The following is a 13,423-nucleotide window of genomic DNA, read 5'->3' on the forward strand; positions in this document are numbered from 1 at the left end:
CTGTCACTCACCTCGGCTGGTGCTTGGGTAGGCACTTCTCTTGGACCTCGATGAGTGGCCTTGTGTCATGTGAGAGTGTCGGTCATCTTCGGCAAGCTGTACTCCTGTTACAAGAACAAAAGGGCGGCTCAAATTTATGTGGAAGACGCAGACTCGGCGTCATAAACGGATCTTTTCCCCCAACCACCCGCAGGAAAGACCAACTGTCTCATATTCAAATCTTTGAACGCCTTTCATTTTCTTTGTATTCATTTTCTAATGGGGTGCAATCCACATTTTGACTCCCCTAAGTGCATTCGTACCTAGAAAACTACACAAAGACTCCATAGGCGCATGAACTCGGTACCCTCATGTAGTCGCTGCCTTTGGATCACTTTTTTGAGAGCCTCCATTCTTAGAGGGTCTCATTAGGTAGGTAGCCAAGGCTCGCCTCAATGTGTGATGCTCAGCTTCGGCACACAGCGCTGTGATTTCAGGCTCGTGGTATGATGCTCCTCCCCTACATCTCCAGGCCTCTAACTTCAACAAATCCCCCAGATTTATGGGTTGTCACAGCAACTGCCTACTGCCCGTTTAGCTTAGGCTCCTGAAGGAGTCCACATGGGGACCTGGGATCGGATAGAAAAAGTCTGTGACAAAAGCCATCTCCCTGCTCAGCCGCAGTCTATACAATATATTTTTCAACCAAAGCTAGACGGATTTCTATAATACTCAAATCTCATTTCTCCACAGATGGGCAAGGTCACCAAAGACTTCCTGTGATCCTCAAGGTCCAAATATACTAGGCATGGACTCAAATAACTTGAAACAAAGGTAACAAAAGGCTCCAGTCACGGGATTGGAAGTGGCCGAAGGAAGGGCGTGCTTACCCAGTGAGAGCAGCTTTCTGTAGTTCTCCAGGTTGTCCTGAATTGGATTCTGAGGCTTCTTGTCCTCTTTGAGTTCCACAACATTCTGGTATGATTCAGCATCCTAAAACATCAAACATAGGCCTCTCAATGGAATCTGTCCCCATGGATGCTCAAAACGAGAATAATGTTGGCGACATGGGAGCTACGTATATGGAGTTATATAGGAAGTGCTCACGGTATTTGGGGTTCTGAGCGATCCCAGGCAAGTGTTACTAGGGGCCTACATCGTACCTACCTTGTGCTACACTCTGAGGCAGATCCCAAAGACGCATGACACATATTCCTTGCCCTCATGCAGCTTATAATTTGGTTGGAGAGAAAAGACTCATGAAACAATTAGAGAACAATAAACAGTAAATTGGGATACAGATAATAAATGCTACATGGGTTTATTGGAGGGACAGTTCAGGGTGGGCCTGAACAGTGAGCAAAGGTCTTGCAAAGGGCCTCCAGTGGGGCCTGGAAGTGGTAGGTGAAATTACAATATGTAAAAAGGGGGCTGTTGGGAAAGCCCATGCAGGCTAAATAATCGGCATGCATGGTGCACTCATGGGAACAGAAAGAAAATGTGCTCTAGCAGACATTGGTCAGACGTGTGGTTTTAAGCTCCCTCCCTGTCTCTCTACTGCATAGCATGGCTACAGAGTAGAGTTTCCAGTGTGTGTGGTTTCCAAGTAACTCAATGCATCCGAAGCTCTTGGCTTAGAGCTATCTTTTTATCTTAATAAATATTTCTCTCAAAAAGAGATACAAAACTTCCTGCCATACTCAGGAGAGTCTTCTCTGCAGGATTCTAAAGGACCTTTGCTTGTCACCCGAAGGCAGTACTGGAGTTTCACTGCCTTGGTGAGCGGCAATGTCAGGGGTGATGGACTGAGGCCAGAAGGGGATCCTGGAGTATGGAGAGGGTGCTGCGGGAGTCTACAGGCTTTGGAGCTGGAGAGAACTGGCGGGTCAAAAGCAGACTGCACCATGTATGAGCTGTGCGACCTTAGATATGGAAAACTTTCAGAGCCTCGGGTTCTTCATAGTAAAATGGTGAGAGCTTGCAATATTGCAACGTTGTGAGTGAAGATTCCACAATGTGGTTATTGTTTAAATATTAAGAGAAATTATGCAAAAAAAATCAGTGTTTTGATGTTAAATTATTATTGTTCTGTTATTAGAAAGAGGCTGGGACTTTAACAGAGACATGGGAAATACAGCAAAAAGAAAACAAAACAAGCATCAGACTTGAAGAAGCTTTATCTATGCAAATGCCCATGTCTAGTCATTAATCAGCAGAGAACCACAAAAATTAGGGCAAAGAAATGAAGTAGAGCTTCAGAAAGCTTCAGTCTTTCTAGGTTAGGGCTGAAAATGAGGACCAAAACCACACTACAAAGAAAATTTCAGGAAGCACTACAAACTTCACAGAACTACCACCCCAGAAAGCTGAAGAAAGTCTTTTTGGGGGTCTCTCTCCTCTTTCCATATGGTCAGTTCCTTGGAGGTAAGTGCTCTGTGCTACCCAGGTTTGGTGGGGGCATTGGAATTCACTTACAATGACAGACAGGGCAAGCAGGTACACGGATGTACCTGTGATGACACAGGAAGCCAGAGCCCACAATAGGGAGGCTGCCAGAGGCAAAGGAAGGGGTCAAGAGTTTGGGAGTGTGGAAGACAAAAGGGTCACCATCCCTGGGACACCCAGAGCCCAAGGGCGATGGCAGATGTATTATTTTTAATATCTACTTATCTGTCCAATTTGTATAAATCAAAGTCTGAACTACACTGCTTCAATAAAACAAAATGGTGCTTTTGTACAAAGAGAGGTTAATTTAAGTAGCCTTGAAGTAGTTGCTGGCTTTTTGTTTGCCATCAACTATGGTACCTCAATGTTCATGAGCTGCAAACAAGTCTGAGTGCAAGAGGTAGCCTGAGGGCAATGCTAACATGGCACAGTTGGGGTTTTCACAACATGAGCTATACATATGAGCTATTAAGGGATCCACATGCGATTAAAAAGATAGGAAGAGAACTTCCTGTTTTGCACATCCTCAAAACGTGATCTGCCCCATCTAGCCCCTGTGTCTACTCTGAGTCACTGGGGATCTGCGGCATCCAGACCTGTGCGTTCTGCAGACGTGGCCCTTGGTCAGCAACTCTTCGCACACGGAAAGGAATATAAGCAGCGAAACTAGACGAAGCTCAGCTATCAGACACCAGCAGTGCAGCCCTTCTTTGGTTGCCAGATGCCTGGCTTTCACTTGCTTCTGATCACAAAGCCTTTGCTTGTACTCTCCCTAAAGGCTGGGAGAGCCTGGCCTCCAGCCTGGTCCACGCCTCCCAGCCCCTCAGAGGTCAGGTGTTGCTGCCCTGAAGGCATTTTCCTTTGATCCAAGTCCAGACTCGTGCTGTCATTTTGGTGAACACTGACACGGGCAACAGCATCTCAGAGCAGGGATCCTGTCTGTCTTGGCCATGGCTATGTGTCCCAGGGCTTAGATGCTTAATGGCAAAGGAGATGACGGCCCTGGCTCCTCCCTCTCTTCGGAGGCCTAATTGATGCCAAGGGTCTCCTCCTCCTCTTCCTGTGTCAAGAGCCAGCGCAAGGCCCATGTCCTCTCCCCCTTTGCCAACCGCCCTACCACTTACTGCCCCTGAACCAATGACTGCCGTGACTGCTAACACGATGTATCTACCACGTGCCAGACGATATACTAGGAACTCACGGCACACATGGGTGTGTGACTCACTGACTCCTCACAATGGAGCTGGGGGACAATCCCTACGTCCATTTTCACTGATGAGGAAACTGAGGTTCAGCTTGGTCCAGTAGCCCAATCTCACACAGCAGTAGGTGGCAGAGCCAGGTTTGGGGCCCCATTCTCGTCAGCTCCAGAGCCTGTGTTCTCCCTGCCCAGTCCACTTTCTAGACTCACAACTTTGAATGCCCCTGACTTCCTGGGGCCCAGGAAGATGTTTGGAGTTTCTGCTGCTGCTGAACTTGTCACGTGACACACACACTGAGGAGGCAAGCACTCCTCTGGTTGTGCAGATCAATTAAAAGACAGGCAGCAGTGACCCTGGCCACTGGTCACCTGTTGGGATGGTCCCTGCCTCCTCTTTAGAGTGACTGAGGGCTCTCAGCCACGAGCGGGCATCTAGGGGCAGATGAAGACATCGTCAGGGAAAAGGCGGGCATCTTTGGTGTGAAATGAAGATAGGTTTTTTTTCTGGAAAGAAAGGAAACCTGAGCATACCTGGGATCGAGACTCATAATCCATGGAACGTCTGTCATCATCTCTTTCCAGTCCAAAATGTGGTCTTGACATCACAGGGAGGGAAAGATCCCGATGAGGCAGCCCTAGAAGGAAGAGGGGCATCAGAGGGGTGTAAGACCTGTTCCGACGGGGCAGGGTTCAGGCATCCCTGCCAACCTCAGAACCCACCTGGGATGTGAGTGTGTGCAAAAAAAAATGTGTATGTTTTCTCTGCTTTCTGTGGAAGGGCCTTGCAAAATTCCAGCACCCCTGCCTCCTCCTTCCTTCCTATCTTAGAGTCAGACTCACGCCACAGTTGTGTAGGTCCGGGCATGGTGTCTGCATTCTTGCTGTCAGTCACTGACTCTCTTGGGTTCCCTCATCCGAGACCAGAGATAAAGCCTAGAGGGTCGTCAAAGGTACCCCCAAACTATTGGTAAGTGTGGTGGACTTGCAAATCTCTTCCTGATTACAATTTTAGGATGCACTGCTGCTAAAATGCAGCATCTTTCAAGTCCAGGAGGAGCAAGAGATAGTTTCTGGTGGCAGGAATACCAAGAATACATCGACATGGTGTTTAGTCATGGCATGCTAATTTGGCGGGGCGGGGCACTTGATGCAGTGTCTCCCCACCCTTGCCTGAAACCATAACAGGCATGGTTTCATTACAACATTGCTGTACTGAAAATGTGTTCACTTTTCATGATCATATCTGTCTGTAGTACTTTATATTTTTTCATTTTTTGTAACAATACAGGTTTTCATTTTATATAGAAACATCTAGGTTTTTATATATATATATATATATATATATATATATATATATATATATATATATATATATATATATCTGCTTAGGAAAAATGCTGAGTGAACAACAGCATAGGCTGACATAGGTATGCAGCATGAAACGGCTCTGGTGAGAGGAAGTGCAGGAAGTAGAGCTTGGGACTAAACATTTTACTAACAGGAATACAACCCAAATTGAGTGCTAGGGCCCTCTGAGGCCCCTGTGCCCACAGCCTCTGTCCTGAACCTCTGGCCAGCAGACAACTTACTGCTTCTGGGACTCCTGATGTATGGCCAGCGGTCTCGAGGCTCCACTTCTCTGCTTCTGCCCCTGCGCTCCTGGTCTCGGTCACCTAGGCAGGTCAGGTATTTGAGGGGTCAGAAGTGCTTTGAAATTTTTGTGTTTCCTTCATGTGTACACACATGCCTCCTTCGAGGAGATGGATCCAACATAGAAGGTTCCAGACTCATAGGCTCAGTAGCTATCCTACATACTTTTCTCAAGTGGGGCTTGCTTCACAGCAAGGACTGAAGTTAAGCCTGCAAGCTAGCTCCACTTCAGACCTCCCAACTGTTCTCTCGGTTTCTAAGTGGTCAAGTCCAAATCCAGGAAACGGACCATAGACCTTCTTCTATGTCTAGCACAGGCTAGCTGACTTTAAATTATACAACATTCCACTGGAAATAACCTGAGAAAGTGGAACACGTGTCTACCCTAGGAGCAATTCTGCTAGCACAGCCTTAAGTAGATGCTAAATAGTATCAATATTTCATTGTTTTAAGATCCCTGCATGTCATTCTGTTGTAGGTGTCTGTTTCAATATAAAAATGCCTCAATGAAACTGCTCTCCTCAGCTCTCGGAGTGATGCTCAACACTCTGGCATCCTCTGTGGCCTTCACAGAGGCCTCGACACCTCTGTGCCCCTTTATAATGGGGCCCCTGGTGGGGTGGGGTACTCACTGCTCAAAGAATGGGATGATCGAGGTGGTGGGGTTTCCCTCCCACAACGGCTCATGTCGTCGTCACTGGTCATGTCACTGTTGGTGTCGTCTGAGAAGACACCAGACAGTGACTTAATGCTTTTGCATAGCTGGCCTGTGTTCTCGCATACAGCCACCCCCTCCCCAGCAGTTCCAGTGGTCAGAGCTTCCGTCTTCACCTCAGCCCCCGCCTTTAGTGGCATCTCTCTACTCCTGCTACTGAATACTGGGTAGGGAACATGGCTGCAACCATCTCTACTTCACTCCCACACAAAAGCAGCCATCAGGCCACTTCTTAAGGTAGCCCACCATGACAGTAGTGGAAGTTCTCTACCTAATGGGCTTCCTCCCTTAGGGTGGTCTACGTTTCTTCTGCTGGCTCAGTGGTAGTTCTTAGCTGGGGACAGTTGGTTTTCCAGGAATCATTTGGCCACATATGGAGACATTAAGCGGCCAAATCTAGTGGGTGGCCCCATTTCCTTGCCCCTCGAGAGAGAATGACTGGACCAGAACAGCCATCGGTAGTGCCCAGCCCCAGGCCTAGGGAATGCTGTCCAGGCCAGCTACCTTGGACCTCTGCAGTGTCTCACCTTCCTGGTGGTACATCCTGTAATTCTCCAGTGGAGTGGTGACTTTTTCACAGTCGTCTGTCTTGCTCACACCGAAGGGCTTGAGCTTTTCAGGGATGGCCGGCTGATCTCCTCTTGCTCTGAGGGTCTGCCTGTAACCAATCGAGGCAGAATTTTCAGAGCCTAAGCAGGGTTTTCCGAGGCCCAACAGACTCTACATACAGTGAGTTCCAAAACCTCTGCCGATAAACTTCAGACCAGCTGGGGCTTCTCCTGGGATGGCATCTAGCTCTGTAGTCATGTTGCTCTCTAGCTCACACAGAATGTCTCGGGTTTGGTGGTAGGTGAGTGATTTGGAGCCAGTGTTTCTCAGAGGTCTTATTTGGAGGAACCAAACCCACAAATCAACAGGAAGCCTGTGGTGGCACGCATGGACCTGGACACCGGAAGGAGCTGTGTGCGTGTAGCAGAAGTCAAAGGCTAGGCACCAGCATGCGCTGCCCAGGGCACAGGAATAAGAATTGCCCCAGAACTACATCTGAGGAGCTCTCAGGCTGCGTGACAGTGGGCAGTCCATCTAGTACCTTGGACTCTGTCATCTGTGAAATGGGAGCAGCACCTACATTCCTTTATACCTTATCTTGAAAGAGCTAAGATTCCTAAGAAGTGTAACTTGCCAATGCACAGCATGGGGAATGTTCTCAAGGCCCCCAGCCATGACTAAGATTGGATGTCAGTGTTCCTCTTTAGCCAAAGTGTTAAAGGGGAAACACCAGAAATGGACCTGACCCTGCCACTTCTGCAGAGGAATGGACGACCATACAGAGATGTTAATGGTGCTCAAGGATGAGCACTGTGGTGACAAATGATTACGTTTTCTCTTTGTTAGTGTCTTTAGGCCTTGGAGACTACCACATCCCCATTGGCTGTGTGTGCTGTCCCCACTTCAAGGCAGGGAAGCCACTCTCCCATGTGTACCAGTACATTTCAGGTGCCAAGCAGGTACTAGTTGCTGGGAGCTCCCAACTACACAGTGAGGGGCTGTTCCATTATTTCTATCAGCTCACCTAAGGGAGGCCAAGCCTCTTCCTTCCCTGTTACATAACCTTCTAAGGGGTGTCAGTCCCCAAACTTGGTTGGTCCTTTTGGGGCTGAAGTTAGCATCATTTCCTCAGGTACCGTCTAAGACGTGTCCAAATATGTACGCTTAGTCTCGCTGTTGCCCAGTTGCCAACTGTCTTTTCTTTTGAAATAGAGTCTTTCACTGGCCTGAAACTCACCACATAGACTGGTACACCTATCCTCACCTTACCAATACTAGATTATAAATATCAACACCGCAGATTCTTTTTTCTGTGTGAGATAAGGTCTGGAACTCAGTAGGTGGATCAGTTAACCTTGAAGTCATAGAGATATACTTGCCCTCCCAAGTGTCGAAACTAAAGGTATGTGTCACCATGCCCAGCTTCACACCTCAATTAAAACAATTTTTTTTTGATACAGGGTTCCTAGCCTTGGCTGTCTAGGAACTAGCGCTGTAGACCAGGCTGGCCTTGAACTCACAGAGATCTGCTTGCCTGTGCATCCCGAGTGCTGGGATTAAAGGCGTGTGCCACGATGCCCTCCCTGAATTTAATTTTTGATATGGGTTCTGGGGATCCTCTCAGCCCTCATGCTTGCAAGGCAAGCACTTTCCTGATGGAGCCATCTCTCCAGCCCAAAACAAATAATATTTTAAAAAGAGAGGGAGGGGGGAGAGAGAGAGAAGAAAACAATCAAAGCCACACCAGAAGTACCCTTTCCTATGATAATACAAAAACTCATTTGTGAATTTAAAAAAAGGGGAGGGAGGGGCTTAGAAACAAAAAAAAATATCAAAAGTTGGACACTATTCCTGTTTGTGTGCTTGCAAAAGAATGAGGACACTTGTGTGCTGCTTGCAGAATTCCAGATTTCATCAGAATGAGAAGTGTGTATATTCACTCCTATCAGCCCCACTGCTATGAATTTCCCCTGAGATAGTCAAGAAATATGGCCAAGAATGTCATCGTTCAGTGTTGGAAATAGACAGGACGTAGCCTAGTCACCAGTCAATTATTATGTAGCCTTTCAAAGAAGAAGGCAAGTCTAAGTAAATGGGTACAAAATGGTCTCTAATATACTGATGTGTCAAAGCATCAGATGAAACACTAAGACTGAGGAGGAAGTCTAGCCCAGGATAGCCCAGAGAGCCCACCAATACAAAGGTCTGACTTTGTGGTCCCATGAGTAATTGGAGGTGGGATGATAAGATAAAGATTCATTATATGCATGTATGAAATTTTCAAAGAATAAATAAAAGATATTCTTCTTTTAAAAGGTACTGGCTCAGAGATACACCTGAAGATGAATGGACACAACAGAATACTGAAGTATCCACATGTGTACCCTCCTCCCATAGGACCCTGAGGAAAGGACTCATTTGTCTTTTTCATTGTTGTGTTTTATAGCAAATCTGTCCTGCCCATACATGCAAAAATATTTAATAAGTTGAACCTAGCAAAATTTAAAAAATAAATTATCCATGGCCACAAAAAGACTGTCCTACCAATCCAAGGATGGTGCTCTTCTGGGGGTAAACTTTATAAAGAATTAAAGGGGAGAGAGGGAGCCCAGAAGCACCATTCCACATTTCAAGGAGCTTTCATACAATAAAGATCTCCCCCAAATAAATGCAAGGAGACAGATTAGTAGACATTGAAGGCGTTCCTCTAGAAGTGCGGAAGAAGGCTTTCCCTCTACCAAAAATACCAGTCCACCTTATTTTGGAGGCCCTGGCTAATGTAACTAAAGGAAGAAAAAGGTGGAAATCCTGGATTATTTTGATTATTATTGAATATACAAAATATAATTATTTTGTATAATGCTGTATATTACATTGTATTATCTTGAACTGAAAAAATGGTAAATTTAGCAATAGAAAATCCCATTATTAGCAAAATAAATAAATTCCCATAAGTATGCTTGCAAAGTCCTACAAGTCTGGGTAAATTTTTAAAAATGTATAGAAAGACACAAAATTTATATCCTAAATAAAGACATGCATAAAACACACACTCTCACACTCACACATATTTATTCTCTCTGTATGGGTGTCTCTCACATACACTCACACTCACACATTCTCCGTGTATCTATCTCTCTCTGTCTCTATGTGTGTGTCTCTGTCTCTCTCTCACACACACCCACACATTCTGTGTATCTATCTATCTCTGTCTCTGTGTCTGTCTGTCTGTCTGTCTCTCTCTCTCTCTCTCTCTCTCTCTCTCTCACACACACACACACACACACACACACACACACACACACACACAAGCCTTTCTTGTGAGGAGTTTTGACAAAGTCACAAGCAACTTCTAGAGAATAAATGTATAGAGATGATGAGCAGTCTACAAAAGCAGGTGTAGGAAAGGTGGGAGACTGTCTGTATGTATGAGACCCTGATGTATGAAGACATGTTCTGTCCGGCACAAGGAATATAAGGAAGTCCAGATATGCACTTGTGTGGAAGTACATACACATATGGGGACTTAATTGACTGATATTGAAGGATTTTTAAATCAGGAAAAAATAGTTGGGTTACATACATGTAAATTATTCTTAGGAGTAAATGAAAGGTCAATTTCAACAAAAGAGACAAGAACCATCACTTTATAGTGTTGGATCTGTTATTCAAGCACTTATTTCCAAGATTAGATAGTCTTTGACCTTAGCAAGAGCCAGTGCTGAATCAAATCTCCCTAAAAAATGATGTATTTTAATTATACCTCTTTGGAAGGCCACTAAAGCCTGGTGACAAACATATTGTGATCTAACTAAAATAAGTCAATGTACCCAGAAGAGAACATGCCTCCTGAGTTTATTAATAACTGAAAGTGAGAACAAAGCCTTTTAATGTGTTGTAACCTAATCAGCGATTCACATTATTGATGAATGCCACGGCTTTATTTTCTTACTATAAATGTAAAACACAGCAATACGTTCATGTACTCTAAAATAGTCAGTGGAGGAACTGTAAGCCACACCCACTGATCAAATTTAGTATTATTACTAACACATTTTAGTTTTAAAATTTTATTATTACATGTGTATGTGTGTACCTGTATGAGTGTGTGCATATATGTTCATACATATGCATACAGAGGCCAGAGGTGGGCTTTGTGTTTCTTCTTCTATTAATTACTCTCCACTTGATTGCTTGAGACAGTCTTTTGTTGATCTGGCCCTTTTGTTTTGGCAAGACTCTCTGGCCACTGAGCCCTATGGACTCGCCCTTCCCAGGCCCTCATTGTTCTGGTTATATGTATAGGCTACCATACCCAGCTTTTACATGGGCACTGGGGATCTGAACCCACGTCCTCTGGCTTGCACAGCCAGTACAATACCCCTGAGCCACTCTGCAACCCCTACTAAAGCCTTTTAAGCCTAAACGTGTATTGCTCTTACTGAAAAATACCGATTTGTGTGTAATAAAAAAGGATGCTGCTGCCTAAGGAAACACAATCATAGACGAGGAGCTTGAGTTTGAAATGGCTGGCGAATTACCTGATCTCACACGAAAACTACAGCTGTGTGTTTATCTAAATCTATGGAAGTAAATATAAACTAAGCTGGAAGAAAATGTTCAAATACATTCATGTCTACTACTCATGAGATGGAGAGACCAAAAATAAAACAAACAAACAAACAAACAAACAAAAAAACCCAAAACCCAACGTCTATTTAGGGTGTTATTTTAAATTCACAGTCAGTCTTTGGGTGCGGTTTATCTATGTGTGTGATTTTTTTTTTAAATTTGCAACTTTCTTATAATAAAGTTTAAAATTAAAAAAACTATTTGAAAAATTAGAAATAAATCTAATGATTCTCTTTTCCCTTGTCCCTAGTTTGTTCTGGCTTTCCAGCCTCCCCACTGCTCTGCTGGGGTCCCCAGTACAAGGTCCCTTCCTCTCTGACTCCTGTACCTCCCCAAGCCTGCCTGGGACACCTGCTGCCATTTGCTTTTCTTCCCCAGTCAAGAGCACTCCAGCTCAAGGGGGGCTCTGAACTCCCCGCTCCCCGACTCCTATTTCATCCTCTGTACAGACCAAGACTGAATCCTGGCCCCATGGCAAACCTTTTTCCTTCATGTCTTGACTCTCCCATACCCCTCTGCTTTCTCTTCATGCATAAGTGGATTCTGGCCAAAGGCACCCGAGTAGCCCACAGATACTTACTAGCCTGACTCTGAGCTAGAACCAAGGGAAGCTGACGAGAAAAGCCAAGTGATGTGGGCTAGGAATGAACCTGCCCTTCCCATGCTGGGCAGAGGAGGATTGGCTATTATCCCACTTCTGAAGAGTTGTTCATAAACACAGAGGCATGAAATAGTCTTTTGTATGGAGAATAAGTTCAACTTACGACCTGGAATACGTACACCCACAGGTCAGTGCCATTGCCATTGTGGTATGTATGGTAACACTAATGCCAATCTTTGAATATTTTATAAGACTTTACTTCTGTCTCACTTCAAAATTAGAAGAGTGGGCATGTCAATTAGCACAATGTGTAAGAAAGATAGAATTTATTAGGTATTTCATCCCAAGTGGGGAGTGGGGAGCATTCTGATGAACAGGGACACACACATTAGGGGCTCAATGTGTCTGGGACTGTGTGTGATGAGAGAAATCGTGCGACTTCCCAGTCTTTGGTCTCGTGTTCCCACATCCCCATCAGAGGAAAGATGAGCTCCACCCCATCTCCTCCTACCCCATTTCTACTTACTTACTCTGGGCCCTCATCATGGCGCACCTACATTCAGCCCGCTAACTCATTCTACCTACCTCATTTAAAGGGGGCTGGAATTGAGAACTTTAAAGTCAGGAACCGAGGAGGTTACTCTTGTCATCTCTCAGGGACAGCATGGTGTGCAGTCTCTCCTCCTCCTCCTCTCTTCTCGTTTGCTCCAGTCTCCTGCCTCTTTCTGCAGACCGGCATTCTCTACTTCAGTGTGTTCATGGAGTCCAGTGCTGTCCCAGTCCCAGGCCTCACCTCACCTCTCAGGTTCAGTGCCCTAACCCCAACAGGGTCACCAGCCTGCGTCCCTTCACCCCAAGGCTCCCTTTGGAAAGTGTGTGCTTCAGCCTGCTTTCTTCTGGTAGTGGGTCTCCCACTCACATACACTCAAGGGTCAGCTGGGATGCTTAGGACAAGGGCAGCTAGCTTCGTTGTGGGACGACTTAAGAAGCGGATGACTCCCTAGGGCATAGGCATTGGAACTGGGTCTCTAGGAACTAGACTCTGGTCCTACCTCTCTAAGCTTAAGTGTCCAGTCTGGTCCAATCAAAAATAAGAAAGGAGTATATATGGGATTTAGGGGGGGAGGGGGCAGTAATCTTACATGGGAAAGTGAGCAAGGAATGAATGACCTCTACCCTCTGGTCTAGTGGCTCTTTCAGGTCATCTCTATAACATCCTGGGCTTCTTCTACCCAATATAAGCTTAGCACTTACCACACTCCAGCCAAATCTCCTTATTGTTGTCCATTCTTGAGGGGTTTCCCCAAAGTTCAGAAAGAGAGGAAATAATAGCTAAGTGTTCAAGTTTCATGATCAGCACTAAGACAAGGCTACTTCAAAGACACAAAATGTCTTCTAGACCAGCGTGACATGTTTGACCTTATCTGAATGGCCAGCTGATCTTATTTATTTTAGGGGAGAGGGGCATGGGAATTTAAGTCACAATGCATGGCAAATCCAACCATCTACAGGCAAGAGATCTTCTCTAATCAGACCTAGCCTGAATGGAGATGGTGGAGAACAGGGGCAATAAATGAGGAGTCTGGTCTTCTGATCGCCATAGCAACCGGCATCACAATGACCAGGTGGTCGCACTCGGCTGTCTTAAAGG

At 45.5% G+C, this 13,423-nt stretch overlaps 1 protein-coding gene across 6 annotated transcripts in view; it reads right to left on the reverse strand.

Annotated features, from left to right (window-relative positions):
* Peg3 (paternally expressed 3) overlaps positions 1-13,423 on the reverse strand; it is a 45,027-nt gene that overhangs the window by 7,924 nt on the left and 23,680 nt on the right. For 2 of the 6 annotated variants that reach the window (XM_076570639.1, XM_076570646.1), the window contains exons 5-12: positions 13,027-13,061; positions 12,358-12,497; positions 6,518-6,648; positions 5,908-5,997; positions 5,215-5,298; positions 4,157-4,260; positions 870-972; positions 12-104 (exon numbers count right to left, since the gene is read on the reverse strand). In XM_076570639.1, coding sequence (XP_076426754.1) covers positions 12-104; positions 870-972; positions 4,157-4,260; positions 5,215-5,298; positions 5,908-5,997; positions 6,518-6,648; positions 12,358-12,362 — 610 coding nt within the window. In that variant the 5' untranslated portion in view covers positions 12,363-12,497; positions 13,027-13,061. Of the gene's footprint in view, positions 1-11; positions 105-869; positions 973-4,156; positions 4,261-5,214; positions 5,299-5,907; positions 5,998-6,517; positions 6,649-12,357; positions 12,498-13,026; positions 13,369-13,423 lie in introns of those variants that run through there. The other 4 variants (XM_076570652.1, XM_015987056.3, XM_076570658.1 and 1 more) reach the window with 3 other exon arrangements.

This window comes from Peromyscus maniculatus, chromosome 1, assembly GCF_049852395.1.
Source record: "Peromyscus maniculatus bairdii isolate BWxNUB_F1_BW_parent chromosome 1, HU_Pman_BW_mat_3.1, whole genome shotgun sequence".
Classification (NCBI taxonomy): Eukaryota; Metazoa; Chordata; class Mammalia; order Rodentia; family Cricetidae; genus Peromyscus; species Peromyscus maniculatus.